Source organism: Mobula birostris, chromosome 20 (genome assembly GCF_030028105.1).
Source record: "Mobula birostris isolate sMobBir1 chromosome 20, sMobBir1.hap1, whole genome shotgun sequence".
NCBI lineage: Eukaryota > Metazoa > Chordata > Chondrichthyes > Myliobatiformes > Myliobatidae > Mobula > Mobula birostris.
The window spans coordinates 8,269,511-8,287,237 of record NC_092389.1 but is presented as its reverse complement, the minus strand read 5'-3'; the positions used below and the strand labels follow the sequence as shown (position 1 = coordinate 8,287,237).

Sequence of the window (17,727 nt, the reverse complement as noted above, 5' to 3'; positions counted from 1 at the left end):
GCTGTGAAACTACTGTCACTGAAATGTTGAGGTTTTCATTATTGGTGTTATTGTCCACAATATGGACAAGCAAGAACGTATGCAGGAATTTAAATTTTGATTATTTTTGAGATTCCACAAGCACCCTCTCATCCTTGCCAATCCCTGAGTTATGTTTTTGTGAACGTAATTAAATATTTGTAAACGTAAGTGTTTTAATTTGACTACTCTGTGGATGTGAATCAAAACTAAAAGTTGTTCAAAATATGGTGGATGGAATGGGAGAAGATAAACACCAGCATAGATGAATTTCATTGCACCATCTATTTTTGAGTTGTATTTTCTTTGTAATTGGGAACTAGTTTGTATTTAACAAGTATACTGTTTTGGATACTGTTGGAGTGGCTTTTCAGCGGAACACAAAAGCAGCAGCTGGAGCAGTAGCAACGCAACTAACTCTGTTATTTAGCAAGAGGTGTTGAAATGTATGTGAGTGCTAGTGATAGGAGACTGGTCAAGAGCACATATAAGCATTCCTGTGGCCAAGAGTGCAGTTTCAGGGTGGTGTGTTCCCTTTGTGGTACCAGGATCATGGATGTGTCAGAGCAGGTACATTGTATTCGGACAGGGAAATGTGAACAATCAGAGATCGTGGCCCATATTACTACTAATGACATGGGCAGGTAGAGAATTGAAGTCCTGCAAAAGTAATTTGGGAAGTTAGGCTAAAAATTTCAAAGAAAGGCCTCCAGGGTTATAATCTTGAGCTTACTCCCTGTGCCACCTGCTCGCAAGGTTTAAAAAGAAAGAGGAAGACAGTCCAGTTTAAGATGTAGCTAAAAAAGTGATGCAGGAGAAAGGGCTTCAGAACAGTACATGGAGAGGTTAAGGTGAAGATAGAGGTTAGTTTGAGTGTAAACGCAAACAACAGGAATTCTGCAGATGCTGGAAATTCAAGCAACACACATCAAAGTTGCTGGTGAACGCAGCAGGCCAGGCAGCATCTGTAGGAAGAGGTGCAGTCCTGATGAAGGGTCTCGGCCTGAAACGTCGACTGCACCTCTTCCTACAGATGCTGCCTGGCCTGCTGCGTTCACCAGCAACTTTGATGTGTGTTGCTTAGCTTGAGTATGTCTGATTGAAAGAACTGGCAGGGTCAGGTTAATGAACTTGGTGTGGACTGATGGTCTGAAGTGTATTTATTAGGAATATAAAGAAATAACTTTAAGAATTAGGAGGGATAAAGTCCTTGACGAGTAGGATTTAGGAGAACCCCAAAGCATTTTATGTGTATATCAGAAACAAGAGGGTGGCCATTGACATAGCCAAATAGATTAAATTGCTTCTGAGTTTAGTACAGCAAATTCTCAAAATTATTATTTGTCAAAACCTGATGTATTTCAGTAGTGGAATGCTTCCCAATGCTGTGTTGCCACCATCATCTGATCACAACTATGCTCAGTGGCAAGAGCGGGATGATAGCACACGTACTGAACAGCCAGCGCTTACTAAGAAGATTATACCTGCACCACAGCCGAAAGGACCAGGAGATCCCGACTTACCAGTGCCTCTGCCTCCACCACCGTTTGCAATAACAGCTGGTATGACCAGATTACTAAAATCATTTTGTCTTTGAGTCAGTTGGATTGTATTGTCTATAAGGAGAGTTGGACAAACTTTGATTGTTTTCTTTGAAATGTCAGATTGAGATGCAGCTGATCGTATATAAAATGTCAGTCTCTTTCCCAGAGTGGAAATGTCAAATACAAAAGGTGAGATGTGAAAAGTAAAGAATTTCTACAAGGTATTGTTTTACACAGAGGTTGATAGGCGCCTGGAACACCCTGCCAGGGGAAGTGGTAAAAGCAGATAGAACAGCAACATTTAAGAGACACTTAGATAGACAGGCAGGAAATGGAGGAATGTGGACCATGTACTGACAGATGGGGTTAAATAGATTGGAATAATGGTTGATGCAGACATGTTCTGTGAAATGAATCCAGGCAAATGGCCAAGGGTTCAGGGAAAATTTGGGCACAATTGTGAACATTTCCATAAGTGGGCACAGTGGTATTGTAAGCTTGAAAAAAATCATAGCATCAACAGCAGTTGCCTTTGTTTTCCTTAATATAGCTTTTGGTTATTTAAATGTTTTTTTTATTCTGTGTAAGATGTAGAAAGCGGCTCATAAATAAATTCACCATTTATTGAACATTAATGGACTATTTTAGTGTCCTTTTAAGAGGTAAACTCACCTTATGATAGGTATTGACACAGTCATGCGATGGACTAAGGGCAGCTCTTGCAGTAATCTTGTAGAGGTTCTGCTGCTTGTTGCATTCATTTATAAGAGGGAGCCTGGGGCCTAGATTTTTTTTTTTCAGACCTAAGCTCAGCACTGCCACTTGGGTGTTGCCTGATTTGGGTGAGGTAACCAGGCTCTGGTTATGTTTTATGGCTGATTTAGTGCCTGTGGACACCTGAAAGGAGCTCTTGAAGTTGGAAGATCAAACTGATATAGTCTGTTCAGTGGGGGTTGGGATGAGCTCAAGGTGTTTGTGTTGCCTTATTGTAGTTTATTTTGAAAATATGCAATACTGGTTTTCTAGTATCAGCTGAATGTATTATTGTAAATGACCTGTATTTACAGTTCATGTTAGTCATCTAGTGGTGTATTATCGTATTGCTTATTTTAATTGAGGCTGCGAATAGAGATTTTCAAATTATACTGAAGAATTTCTCAAAAGCAAGAGCTGATGGAATGTCCCATGGAAGTAAACATTCTGCCATTATCCCAGAGGGTTTTCGACCTTTTTGTATTCAGTCAGCATAACATTATTAAAATTATAATTTCTTCTTGCATATCTTCAGAAAGCAAAGCTGCATCCAGGGAGCATTGACCATCGTGTCTTCAATACATTGTAAAGTAATGAAGCTACATTCAGTGTGGTCAATTAAACCATTGCATGCAAGCCAGTATGTGAGCAAGTTATTGGCATGTCCCAGTTTGCTTTTGGATTTGGCATAATTTGCAAGGTAATACAGAAATTGATGCTGTCAGTCCATGGTCTCCTCTCCTGTTGCAATGAGGCCACACTCAGGGTGGAGGAGCAACACCATATATTCTGTATGGGTAGCCTCCAGCCTGATGGCATGAACTTCTGGTATTACCCCCCACCATTCCCTATTCCTGTTGCCCTCTCTCACCTGATATCCTTACCTGCCTGTTACCTCCCTCTGGTGGTCGTCCCCTTTCCCTTACTTCCATGGTCTTCTCCCCTTTCCTATCAGATTTCCCCTTCTCCAACCCTATATCTCTTTCACCTATTAACTTCCCAGCTCTTTACTCTAGCCCTCCCCCCCTCTCCCGGTTTCACCCACCACCTACCACCTTGTACTACTTCTTCTCCTCCGCCCACCTTCTTACTCTGACTTCTCATCTTATTTTTCCAGTCCTGATGAATGGTTCAACTCAGCATTTGAGTTGAACCCATAGACATTAAATAATATTCCTTCCATCTTCCTAGTTTTGAAATGGGATTAAAATTGCAAATCTGTGTGTAATTTATGCTTTGTATCTTTATATACTGATCAAATTATAACTCACCTAATATTTAGAAACTCACTTTCCCATTGTCATAAAGTCATTTGAAACTACAGCACAGAAACAGGTCCTTCAGCCCAACTAGTCCAGGCTGTTCCATTTAAACAGGCCCCCATCAACCTGCACCCAAACCATAGCCCTCCATACCATTTCCATCAGTGCACCTATCCAAATTTCTCCTATATGTTGACATTGAAGTTGCACTCTCACCACCTCCTGAGTGAAGAAATCCCCTTCCCCCATGTTCTCCTTAAACATTTCACCTTTCAGCCTTTAATCATGACCTCTAGTTGTAGTCTCACCCAAACTCAATGGACAAAGACTACTTACTATCTATACCCCTCATAATAATTTTGTATACAGGTTTCCCCCGCCATCCAAAGGTAGAGCGTTCCTATGAAACAGTTCGTAAGCCAGAATGTCGTAAAGTGAAGAAGCAATTACCATTTATTTATATGGGAAAAATTTGTGAGCGTTCGCAGATCCAAAAAAATAACCTGCCAAATCATGCCAAATAACACATAAAACCTAAAATAACAGTGACATATAGTAAAGGCAGGAATGATATGATAATTACACAGCTTATATAAAGTAGAAATACTTTTCTACAATCATTGCCGCACTGTCCACCGTAGCGAAAAGCTCACGCAAGCGCTCTCGGCAGAAAGACTCTCTCCAGTAACCTTTAAGCTATGAAGCTGCCAAATCATACCAAATAACACATAAAAATATACAGCCTATAAAGTAGAAATAATGTATGTACAGTGTAGTATCACTTACTGGAATCGGGAAGACAGCGCTGAGCACACTGATGATGATGTGTTAGGCTGAGTCGTCGGAGGTTGGGGTGGTGCAGTGGACCCCAACCCCCGGGCCGCCGACCGATACCGATCCGCGAAGCATGCAGTGTTACGTCGCTTCTGACCTGGGCCGACATTTATGTGCCGGGCGGCACCTAATTAATTAGCTTGTTTATTTCGGCTTTTTTCTTAAAGATGTGCTGAGTGCGTCCCGGCTACCGCTGCACCACTGCACGTTTCGCAACAATGTATCGGTCCGCAGCCCGGAGGCTGAGAACCACTGGGGTGTCATCTTATCGTCGTCTGTTTCCATCAGGGCAGGCAGGTCATCTTCTTCTATGTCTGCCTGCCTCGATGTCGAAGGTTGAGGTTCGTTGTCTGCTGTGGCTGATGTGGAAGGCTTGAGAAACAACCGTATGCTTGACTGCTTAGCCTCGTGCATTTTTCTATCATACAGTTCTTTGTAAGCACTCAAACCATCCTGCAAATATGCCCTAAACCTACATACCCTTTCAAGATTAAAGTTGTACTTTTCTGCAATCATTGCAGTGAAAATCTCATGCAGTTGCTTCACGTTCAGTTCCTGGACGACTTCACTTTCGGTCAGTTCGCTACTGCATTCGGTTTCGATTGTTATCCTTTCCTCTTCCAATTGCATCAGCTCTTCATCTATCAGTTCTTGGTCATGGGATGCCAAAACCTCTTCAACTTCATCTTTGTCAGCTTCCACAAGCCAAACTCGCTTTGTCCTTACTTCGTTCACCACGATCGAAATACTTAATTATGTCTAGTTTTACACTGTGTAACACCCTTACGAGCTCTTTTAGGCTTTCCTGATACCTTAGAACTCATCTTGCAAACAGATGCTCAAAATAAATCGACATAAAGCACAGATGGTCACAGGCACGTGTTTAAGCAATGCCAGCTAGAATGCAGTTGCGGGAGAGGAGCTTGGCTGCTCGGGGCACGCACTGCCTTTTTTTGTAACAGTTAAAACACCTTCTGTTAGCGAAAACAGGTAACTAATGTAGGTCTTTCGTAACAGCGAGGTGTCATAAAGGGAACGTTTGAAAAGCAGGGGACACCTGTACCTCTGTCAAATCCCCCCTCAATCTTCTACATTCTGTGGAATAAAGGTTCAAACCTATTCAATTTTTCCTTATAACTCGGGTCCTCCAGTCCCAGCAACATCCTTGTAAATTTTCTCTGTATTCTTTCAACCTTATTTACATCTTTTCTGCAGGTAACTGACCAAAACAGAACATAATACTGCAAATTAGGCTTCACCAATGTCTTATACAGCTTCAACATAATATTCCAACTACTGTACTCAGTACTTTGATTTACGAAGGCCAATGTGCCAAAAGCTTTCTTTATGACCCTATCTACCTGTGATGTCACTTTCAATGAATTATAGACCAATATCCCCAATTTGTTCTACCACACTCCTCAGTGCCTTACCACTCCCTGTAAGACCTATCCTGGTTGATCCTCCCCAAGTACAACACCTCACACTTGTCTGCATTAAGTTTCATCTGCTATTTTTTAACCCCCTTTTCCAGCTGGTCCATATCCCGCTGCAAGCTTTGATAGTTTTCCTGCTGTCCACTACATCCTGTGTCATCTGCAAATTTGCTGATTGAGTTAACTATGTTGTCAACCAGATCGTTGATATAGATGACAAATAACAATGGACCCAGCACTGATCCCTGTGGCACTCCACTAGTCACACGCCTCCAGTCACTCTCTGGCTTCTCCTGCAAAGCCACTGTCTAATCCCATTTACTGCCTCATCTTGAATGCCAAGTGACTGACCCTTCTTTACTAACCTCCCATGCGGGTCTTGTCAAATACCCTGCTGAAGTCCAGGTAGACAACATCTACTGCCTTGTCTTCAACTTTACTGGTAACTTCCTCAAAAAAATTCTGTAAGATTGGTTAGACACTTCCTACCATGCACAAAGTCATATCTCTTAGAATATTTTCCATTAACTTTCCCACTACTGACTTTACACTCACTGGCTTATAATTTCCTGGTTTGCACTTAAAGCCTTTCTTAAACAATGAAACAACATTAGCTATCCTCCAATCCCCCGGTACCTCACCTGTCACTAAGGACTATTTAAATATCTCTGCTAGGTTCCCTGCAATTTCTGCACTTGCCCCCCATGGCGTACAAGGGAACACCTTATCTGGTCTGGACCCTAATTTGCCTCAAGACAGCAAACACCTCCTCCTCTGAATTTCTGTATAGTGTCCAAGAGCTTGCTGCTGCTTTGTCCCACTTCTACAGACTCTGTGTCCATCTCCCGAGTAACTACAGATGCAAAAAATCCACTTAATATCTCCCAGTCTCCTTTGACTCCACGCATAGATTACCATTCTGAATTTCCAGAGGACCAATTTTGTCCTTTGTTATCCTTTTGCTCTTAATATATCTGTAGAATCCCTTAGGATTCTCCTTCACCTTGTATGCTAGAGCAACCTCATGCCTTCTTTTAGCCCTCCTGATTTCATTCTTAAGTGTTCTCTTGCACTTCTTGTACTACTCAAGTTCCTCATTTGTTCCTACCTGCCTGTAGCTGCTATGTACCCCTTTTTTTGCCTTAACCAGGGCCTCGATATCTCTTAAAAACTAAGGTTCCCTAAACCTGTTCTTGCTTTTATTCTGACAGGAACATACAAGCTTTGTACTCTCAAAATTTCACTTTTGAATGCCTGCCACTTACCAAGTATGCCTTTGCCAGAAAATAGTCTGTCCCAATCCGCACTTGCCAGATCCTTTCTGGTAACATCAAAATTGGCCTTTCTCCAATTTAGAATTTTGACCCAAAGACCAGGCTCACCCTTTCCATAATTACCTTGAAACTGATGGCATTATGATCACTAGATGCAAAGTGTTCCTGTATGCAAACTTCTGTCACCTGCCCTGTCTCATTCTCTTGCACACTCTCTTGTTGGGCCTCCTATGTACTGATTAAAGAAACTGTCCTGAACGCATTTGACAAACTCTATCCCATCTAGTCCTTTCTTTCTCCATCCATAAGCCCTCCAACCCTTACTGAATACAAATTTATAAAGTTGTCCTGCATAACAAATAAGCCTTGGAACACTTGGTCTTTCAGGCCATGAGGCCACAAACCAAATGCCAAATAAGAGCAATTTCTACCACAAATTCACATTACGAACAACTGAACTAGATCGATACTTGTCTACCATCTCTGCATTTTGCAGAGAGACTTCTATGCCCTGAAGATCTGCTCAAGTTATGAATACCCCACTTATGGACAGCCCACATGTATGAGCAGCAAGGTGGTCTTGCTGGATGGGGTATTTCCACATGCTTTCTCTCACTTGAGCCACAGAAATCGAGTTGAGCGGAGCTGGGAGTGCTGAGCAACTTCATTGGCTCACTGAGTCGGTGAAGTTGGCTGGTAGCCACTCTTTCTACACCCGCTTCCTTTCCCATCATACTTCCTTGATTTTCTCCCATACTCTGTTTTTGTTTATTTCTGATTTGCAAGCTGTTCAGTGTAGAGTAGTTCTCGACAACAGAACCCAGAAGCCTGTATTCATTTAACTGGATTTATTGAGATCCCTGTAGAGTTGTTTATGTCAAATCACTAACTACCTACTTAGTCCAACATACTTCTACGTGTCTCCAGGCAAATAAGAATTCTGAATAATTGTTGTCAAAATACTACTACATTTATACCACTACGTTATGGTCAGTTCATTTAAAACTGGCTAGTAGTTTGTGGAAGTTTTGGAAGTGCTTAAAGAGGAACATTCATGATTAATAATTACAACATTCTTTCAGTGAAGTATGGTATAACTTGAGTTTGTTTTCTTGGTAAGGTTCAGATAGAAGTCGAGAGGAGAGCCCAGATATTGACCCTCCTCCAGATGTTGAAGACAATAGGCAGTGTGTACTTTGCCTGAAATATGGAGATGACAACAAAAATGTGAGTATCTGCAGCTAACTCAAAGTTGCTGAAATTTATTTGTTGCAAGTTATAAACGTCATTTATTTTTGTATATTAAATGTATTCTACCAAATATAGATTGAACATTGTTGTGATTGAATTACTGCATGCAAGTTTGCTTGCAATTTGTTTTGTAAATTTAGTTTACTTTTTTGATTTTAAATTGTTTAAATACCTAGACTGTAAAATAGTTCCATAGGCACACAATTGAAAATCAGAAATTACATAGAATAGTACAGGCCCTTCGGCCCACAATGTTGTGCCTACCCTCAAACCCTGCCTCCTAAATACCCCCCCCCACCTTAAATTCCTCCGTATACCTGTCTAGTAGTCTCTTAACTTTCACTAGTGTACCTGCCTCTACCACTGACTCAGGCAGTGCATTCCACGCACCAACCACTCTCTGAGTAAAAAACCTTCCTCTAATATCCCCCTTGAACTTCCCACTCCTTACCTTAAAGCCATGTTCTCTTGTATTGAGCAGTGGTGCCCTGGGGAAGAGGGGCTGGCTGTCTACTCTATCTCTTCCTCTTAATATCTTGTATACCTCTATCATGTCTCCTCTCATCCTCCTCCTCTCCAAAGAGTAAAGCCCTAGCTCCCTTAATCTCTGATCATAATGCATACTCTCTAAACCAGGCAGCATCCTGGTAAATCTCCTCTGTACTCTTTCCAATGCTTCCACATCCTTCCTATAATGAGGCAACCAGAACCAGACACAGCACTCCAAGTGTGGCCTAACCAGAGTTTTATAGAGCTGCATCATTACCTCACGACTCTTAAACTCTATCCCTCGACTTATGAAAGCTAACACCCCATAAGCTTTCCTAACTATTCTATCTACCTGTGAGGCAACTTTCAGGGATCTGTGGGCATGTACTTCCAGATCCCTCTGCTCCTCCACACTACCAAGTATCCTGCCATTTACTTTGTACTATGCCTTGGAGTTTGTCCTTCCAAAGTGTACCACCTCACACTTCTCCGGGTTGAACTCCATCTGCCACTTCTCAGCCCACTTCTGCATTCTATCAATGTCTGTCTGCAATCTTCGACAATCCTCTACACTATCCACAACACCACCAACCTTTGTGTCTTCTACAAACTTGCCAACCCACCCTTCTACCCCCACATCCAGGTCATTAATAAAAATCACAAAAAGTAGAGGTTCCAGAACCGATCCTTGTGGGACACCACTAATCACAACCCTTCAATCCAAATGTACTCTGTCTACCACGACCCTCTGCTTTCTGCAGGCAAGCCAATTCTGAATCTGCTTTCTGCAGGCAAGCCAAACTTCCCTGGATCCCATGCCTTCTGACTTTCTGAGTAAGCCTACTGTGTGGAACCTTGTTATATGCCTTACTAAAATCCATGTAGATCACATCCACTGCACTACCCTCATCTGTATGTCTGGTCAGCTCCTCAAACAACTCTATCAGGCTTGTTAGACACGATCTGCCCTTCACAAAGCCATGCTGGCTGTCCCTGATCAGACCATGATTCTCTAAATGCCTATAGATCCTATCTCTAAGAATCTTTTGCAACAGCTTTCCCACCACAGACGTAAGGCTCACTGGTCTATAATTACCCAGACTATCCCTACTACCTTTTTTGAACAAGGGGACAACATTCACCTCCCTTCAATCCTCCGGTATCATTCCCGTGGACAATGAGGACATAAAGATCCGAGTCAGAGGCTTCGCAATCTCTTCCCTCACCTCGTGGCGCAGCCTTGGGGAATATTCCGTCAGGCCCTGGGGACTTATCCGTCCTAATGTATTATAACAACTCCAACACCTCCTCTCCCTTAATATTAACATACTCCAGAACATCAACCTCACTCATATTGTCCTCACCTTCATCAAGTTCCCTCTCGTTGGTGAATACCGAAGAGAAGTATTCATTGAGGACCTCGCTCACTTCCAGAGCCTCCAGGCACATCTTCCCACCTTTATCTCTAATCGGTCCTACCTTCACTCCTGTCATCCTTTTGTTCTTCACATAATTGAAGAATGCCTTGGGGTTTTCCTTTACCCTACTCGCCAAGGCCTTCTCATACTAATTCTGTGATTTTCATCAGATGTTGTTTCTTTTGTCACAAGGTAAAACTGGTTTAATGTATACTTTAAAAAAAAATCAGTTGACAGTTCTAAAATATAACTTTCATTGCCTTGTTCACTTTGGAAAGCAAGACTTTGCCTGATGAGCTCTAGTTAAATGTACAAAGATAGAAAATATTGTTGTGTTGTTAAGTCAGAAGTGTAATGCAGTAATCTTGTCTGAATGAGTGCTACTGCATCAGTACCTGAAAGTTAGCTCCTTCCTAGACAAGATGCATCACTGTTGGAATCCCTGTCACTAGATTCTACCTTGTTTTACATTGATCACCTGCATGAACCACAGGATACATTATCAGCAGCGTCACCCTGCTCTGGCCTATATCAGCATGAATTATACCTCCTTTTTCCTCTGTCCAAATTTGGCATACATTATAACTTATGCATTGTCACTGTGTTTTTTAATTTCCTCATGTTTGCGTTTAACCAGCATTTTCCTATTTAACATCACCATAAAGTTGTAGCAATCTCAGGACACTAGCAAGACCAAGCAAATGTGTCCTTGCCTGAATTACCCACATTGTGAACAGATGCAGTAGAAAACGAAAGTTGGTTGATCAGTAACCAGTTTCTTTCCTTAACGTTATTAACAAATTAAAGAATGTTTGGTTCTTACTGCCTTCTGAAAGTTGTTGAGATAGAACTGAGCATTTTCAGTTTTTTATTTACAGATTCACTAAAGCTGGCTGAGGGAAAACAGTACTTCATTTGAGTTATCTCAAAGGATATCTTCAGCTTACACAATAACTAACCATTGGGACATGGCGATTCCAGTGGTGTTGTAAATCTATCTTGAATCCAAGTATTGATATAACTGAATCTTTTAGGATGCTGGACGTCTTCTGTACATCGGTCAGAATGAATGGACACACATAAACTGTGCCTTGTGGTCAGCGGAAGTCTTCGAGGATGATGATGGGTCATTGAAGAATGTCCATATGGCTGTTATCAGAGGCAAACAACTGGTGAGCTCCAGTAGTTCCAAAGGAATTTCCTAACCTGGTATAAAATAAAGAGTGAAGGATTTCTATGTTCATCCAGTGATCCATAGAGAGGGCTGCCTTGATGAATAAGCAGCATAATGCTGACAGAATAAAGTTGATTTCATTGTTAATGATAAGTTCATTTTATTGTTAATGATAGTCTCACCAGATATTGTATCTATTAAGTGTGTTTTTAAAACATTTACTAGGTAGTTTTCTGTCTCTCCGTATTCCCCACATTCTGCTGGAGGTGATCTAATTGATTAGTCATTCTATCACGATGATGGAAATAAGCTCTGTAAATAGCAGAAGTTTTAAATAAACAGTAAACCATGAAGTGCAGATGATCTGAGAACAGAAAATACTGGAACTACTGAACACTTACAGTCGGGAATCTTAATAACCTGGGAAACTAATCATTTTCCTCACTTATACAGATAAATTGAGCATTCTGGGACAAAAAAAATCATAGCACTGAAAACTTGTGTGAGGAGCGTTCAATCCAACAACAATTGTCTGTGATGATAATTTGATAGCATAATTATAAACTCAAACTTTATCAAGCGCTAACATGACAAATGGCTGTCCAAAGTGGTTCCATTTATTAACTAATGGAAATTTATCTTTTTTCAGCGCTGTGAACGTTGCCAGAAAGCCGGGGCTACTGTTGGCTGCTGCCTTTCGTCTTGCCAGAGCAACTATCACTTCATGTGTGCGCGAGCAAAGAATTGTGTGTTCCTGGATGATAAGAAAGTATACTGTCAGCGGCATAAAGATCTGGTCAAAGGAGAGGTAGGTTCAAGGTATACGAGCAATTTACCTCAATAATTCAGTCTATCCACTGAAGCACCTACTGGTATTATAAGCCATAACAAGTAGCACATTTGTATAGAGAAAAATCTAATTGACAATAAATTAGGGCTGTAGAATACTGCTTTTCTTTTTCATTTTTTTTCTTAAAACAAATCTTCTGAATGATTTAATTTGTTTTATTAGAAAACTAATCAGGAAATTAACATAGCACATGTTTTGCTCATCAGGCTGGTATTATTTGCTGTTGCATGTGGAACAAAAGTAGCTCTTCATCTGCTTGTGTGTTTATTTGATTGTTGTTGCACAGGAATGAAGAATATTAGGAAAAATGGTGTTGGTGGTTGAAATTCAGCTTTATTGAATGAGTCAACAGCTTCAAGGAGTCATTGGGTTTACTTCTATTTTCTCAATAATCCGAGCTGCATCAGCCATGACTCAAGTTCAGGTTTAATTGTCATTCAATAATGTACATGAATATAGCCAAATGAAGCAGTGTTCCTCTGGGGCCAAGGTGCAAAACACAGTACCACATAGCACATATACTGTAGTGCATATAATTATGATAACAGAAAAATGTATTAAAAATCATATAGCCCAAATCCCGCAGTGAAGAGGCCTGTAGATTGGTGCATGGATGTTCTGGAGCTACATTTCTGCAGAACAAACCCATAGCAGTTCCTCATATTGCTCACTGCAGTTGCAGACAAAGGCATTCCAACTTGTCTTCCACTGAGCGAACACTGGAGGGCAGCACCAACAGGAGAGCCAGCCCACAACCCAGAGCAGAACTCAGCTGCTGAAGCAGGCCGCAACATGGTGCGCAGCAAGTCGAGCTCCACCATTATCCAGCAACTCACTGGTGGGGTGCACCTGTAGTACTTGGTGTTCTTAATATTCATGAAAAAGATGTAAAGGACAAGCAATTGCACCTTTGGCTGGACCTGGAGAGGCCACTGAGTCCGAGTGTGCTGCCATCTGACTGGAAGTCATTGGGCAGCACTCTGGTTGGAGTTGCATGGTTTTAGATTTGGATAATTAAAAGTTGGCATTCCACTACAATATTGACAATATTATTATTGATATTATAATATCATCAATATTACATTAACAATAATATAACTTTTTTTACCATTTTTTTTATTCCAGCCTTAATTAAGTCATGCAGTATCAAAACAGACCCTTTGGCCCATTTCAACTACTGCCTTGGAGAAAGAAAGCTTCCTCAAGTTCCTTCTTACAACTTACATTAAAATTATACATCTGGTCTTAGACCCCCTAGGAATTTTTTTATTCTAAACCATCTCCTCCCATCTATGTCTCTCATAATTTCGTATATCTCCATCAGGCTCCCATGACCCCACCCCACTTTGCCCCCATCAAACAACCTGCCTTCGCCTCTTCTGCTATGAGGAAATCCAGTCTCTATTCATAACTGAAACTTCCCTACTTGGGCAACATCCTGGTGAACTGTCTCCTTCTTGGTCTTGTTGAATACCTTTTGGAAGTCTACTTTAATAAAATTGATAGGGAAGTGGGGATGACTGGAAGAATTGGATCTGCCCATGATTGAATGGTGGAGCAGACTCGATGGGCCGAATGGCCTCCTTTGCTCCTATATTTTATGATAGACTTTGCTTATCTACCATTCTCATTGTCATTTACAAGATTCAGTTTGGTTTGTTAGACTGGGCTTGTCCATTGCAAATGCTGGCACTTACTTGATCAGCTGACATTTATCCAAATGCTTGTCCACCCTGTTCTAAGAGTTAGGAAAATAGGGGTGTAAATGCTATTTAGCATATATTTTGGCATTTATAACTTTACAATCTAAGGAACTATTTTGAAATGTGAATTTTGGGAGGTTCAGAAGTAGCCGATGAATTATTGCTACTTAAAACCATCTAATATAGAAGCCAGCATTCCATAAAATTCACCACATTCACCCTCATTAGTTTCTCTTCTTGGTTTATGTATAGTATTCTTGCATTATGGGTATTTTATCCAGTGTGACATTTGACAGATTTTATTCCTTAGCAAGTCTGCTCATCTGTGAATTTAGTTACATCTCCTACAACTATCTTCAAGAAATCCAGATAACTTTATACTTTATTGTCACCAAACAATTGGTACTAGAATGTACAATCATCACAGCGATATTTGATTCTGCACTTCCCACTCCCTGGATTACAAATATTAAATATTAAAAATATTAAAATTAGTAAAAATTAGTATATATTAAAAACTTAAATTATAAATCATAAATAGAAAATAGAAAAATGGAAAGTAAGGTAGTGCAAAAAAACCGAGAGGCAGGTCCAGATATTTGGAGGGTACGGCCCAGATCCGGACCAGGATCCGTTCAGCAGTCTTTTTCACAGTTGGAAAGGAGCTGTTCCCAAATCTGGCCGTACGAGTCTTCAAGCTCCTGAGCCTTCTCCCGGAGGGAAGAGGGACGAAAAGTGTGCTGGCTGGGTGGGTCGTGTCCTTGATTATCCTGGCAGCACTGCTCCGACAGCGTGCGGTGTTAAGTGAGTCCAAGGGCGGAAGATTGGTTTGTGTGATGTGCTGCGCCGTGTTCACGATCTTCTGCAGCTTCTTTCGGTCTTGGACAGGACAACTTCCATACCAGGTTGTGATGCACCCTAGAAGAAGGCTTTCCACAGTGCATCTATAAACATTAGTGAGGGTTTTAGGGGACAGGCCAAATTTCTTTAGTTTTCTCAGGAAGTAAAGGCGCTGGTGGGCCTTCTTGGCAGTGAACTCTGCTTGGTTGGACCAAGTCAGGTCATTTGTGATATTGACCCCGAGGAACTTAAAGCTTTTGACCTGTTCCACTTGCGCACCACCGATGTAAATTGGGTCGTGTGGTCCGCTATTCCTTCTGAAGTCAACAACCAATTCCTTCGTCTTGCTGACGCTGAGGGATGGGTTATTGTCTTTGCATCATGCCACCAGGTTCTTAATTTCCTCTCTGTACTCAAACTCATCATTACCCAAGATGCAGCCTACAATTGTTGTGGCATCAGCAAACTTATATATTGAGCTTGATGGAAACTTGGCTACACAATCATGGGTGTACAGTGAGTACAGCAGGGGGCTGAGTACACAGCCTTGTGGGGCACCGGTGCTCAGAGTGATTGTAGAGGAGAGCTTGTCTCCTATTTTTACAGCCTGCGTCCTGTCTGTGAGGAAGTTGAAGATCCAGCTGCAGATCTGAGTGCTAAGGCCCAGGTTCCAGAGCTTAGGAATCAGCTTATTTGGAATGATGGTATTAAAGGCAGAGCTGTAGTCAATGAAAAGGAGCCTTACGTATGTGTCTTTATTCTCCAGGTGTTCTAAGGAGGAATGTAGGGCCAGAGAGATGGCATCTGCCGTTGACCTGTTGCTCCGGTAGGCGAATTGCAAAACGTCGAGGTTGACCGGTAGGCTGTGGTTGATGTGTGCCATAACCAATCTCTCGAAGCACTTCATAGCAATTGATGTCAGAGCCACAGGTCGATAGTCATTCAGGGATGCCACCTTGCTCTTCTTCGGCACTGGGATTATCGTTGCCTTCTTAAAACATGAGGGGATCTTAGACTGAAGCAAGGAGCAGTTGAAGATGTCAGCAAACACTCCAGCTAGCTCGCTTGCACAGGCCCTGAGAACCCGTCCTGGGGCGCCATCTGGGCCTGTCGCCTTCTTTGGATTTATCTTCAGGAAGGCCCTTCTAACGTCCTCCTCGGTGACGATGAATCTCGATGCCACCAGGTCTGGTTCATCTGGAGGGAGCGGGATGCTCCTCTTCTGTTCAAATCTTGCGTAGAATACGTTTAGTTCGTCAGGAAGAGAAGCGCCACAGTTATTGATATTCCCAGCCTTTTCTTTGCGCCCAGTGATCTCATTTAGACCCTGCCATAGTCTACTGGCATCCCTTTGGTGAGCCTGGGCTTCCAACTTGGCTCGATATTGCCTCTTGGCACCCTTAATGGCTTTCCGGAGTTCACGCCTGGATTCCGAGTAGCGACTGGTATCCCTGGACCTAAAAGCCACAGCTCTAGCCTTTAAAAGGGACTTGACCTCATAATTCATCCAAGGTTTCCGTTTAGGGAATACCCGGATCGTCTTGCGAGAGACACAATCGTCCGTGCATTTCCAAATAAAGTCCGTGACAGCTGAGGCATACTCATCGAGGTTAGCTGCCGAGTCCTTGAATACTAACCAGTCCACCAAATCAAAGCAGTCACGGAGGACCTCAACCGTTTCCTCTGTCCAACGCGACACTACTTTTGACACCGTGCCCTCCTGCTTCAGTTTCAATTTGTAAGCCAGGAGGAGGAGTATGGCCTGATGGTCCGATTTTCCTAAGTGAGGTCGTGGGATGGAACGGTAGGCATCCTTGACTGCTGTGTAGCAGTGATCAAGTATATTCGGGCCTCTAGTGGGGCAGGAGACATGTTGGTATAACTTTGGCAGCGCCTTTCTGAGGTTGGCCTGGTTAAAGTCCCCAGCTGTAATGAGCAAAGCCTCCGGATACCTGGTCTCAAGTTCACTGATGTTGGCATACAGTATGTTCAGAGCACACTCCACGTCCGCCTGGGAGGGAATATAGACCGCTGTCAGTATGACCAAGGTGAATTCCCGTGGCAGATGGTAGGGACGACATTTCACCGACAGGTGTTCCAGGTCTGGGCTGCAGGAGCTTGTCAGTGTCACTGCGTCCGAGCACCACGCAGTGTTGATCAGTAGGCAGACATCACCTCCCTTCGTCTTGCCGGAAGACGCCGTGCAGTCCATCCGATGGATCGAAAATCCCTCCGGTCGGATGACACAGTCAGGGGTGGCGGGGGAGAGCCAGGTCTCGGTGAAACACCAGGTCTCGGTGAAACAGAATACACAGCAGTTCTGCATCTCCCTGCAGTAGGTGAGTCTCCCTTTAAGATCATCCACCTTGTTCTTTATGGCTTGCACATTAGTTAGTAGGATGGTGGGCATAGGGACCCTGAAGCCCCTCAGCTTCAATCTGACCAGCATCCCAGCTCTTTTCCCACGCTTCCTCGGTAAATAGTGCATCTTTCCAGGTTTCCATCGATGCAGTGTGTTATTGTCAGCTCTTTGAGGTAGGTGGAAGCATCCCGCGGGGATCGATCGGCGGGTGGCGTCGTCAGGCACTCCTGGTCGGGCCGAGTGACGGGGGAGGCACCACTGCCACTTCCGGGTGCCTGGGCTGTCAATTGGGTCGGGCCCCGAAGCCGACACTTAACCCCGGATGGCTGGGCTCCTGGCTGAAACAAGTCCTTAAGCTGAGTCACGGTTGCGGAGGTCTCCGCTCCAGCCGAGCCTCGGGCTCGATTTCTGAGGTCGGCGGCAGAGGCCTCACTTCCGGTAGCTGTGGATGGCCACCAACGGGGCTTTACTGTGGTTGCTCCGGGGAAGCGTCTGGGGCATCTTGAGGTCTCCGCCATC

At 42.9% G+C, this 17,727-nt stretch overlaps 1 protein-coding gene across 8 annotated transcripts in view; it reads left to right on the top strand.

Annotated features, from left to right (window-relative positions):
* kmt2a (lysine (K)-specific methyltransferase 2A) overlaps positions 1–17,727 on the top strand; it is a 181,561-nt gene that overhangs the window by 107,779 nt on the left and 56,055 nt on the right. For 7 of the 8 annotated variants that reach the window (XR_011889809.1, XM_072283956.1, XM_072283959.1 and 4 more), the window contains exons 19-22: positions 1,384–1,580; positions 8,242–8,348; positions 11,314–11,451; positions 12,103–12,261. Coding sequence is in view for 7 of the 8 variants with exons in the window: in XM_072283956.1 (XP_072140057.1) it covers positions 1,384–1,580; positions 8,242–8,348; positions 11,314–11,451; positions 12,103–12,261 (601 nt within the window). In the remaining variant the exon portion in view is untranslated. The remainder of the gene's footprint in view (positions 1–1,383; positions 1,581–8,241; positions 8,349–11,313; positions 11,452–12,102; positions 12,262–17,727) is intronic. The other variant, XM_072283957.1, reaches the window with a different exon arrangement.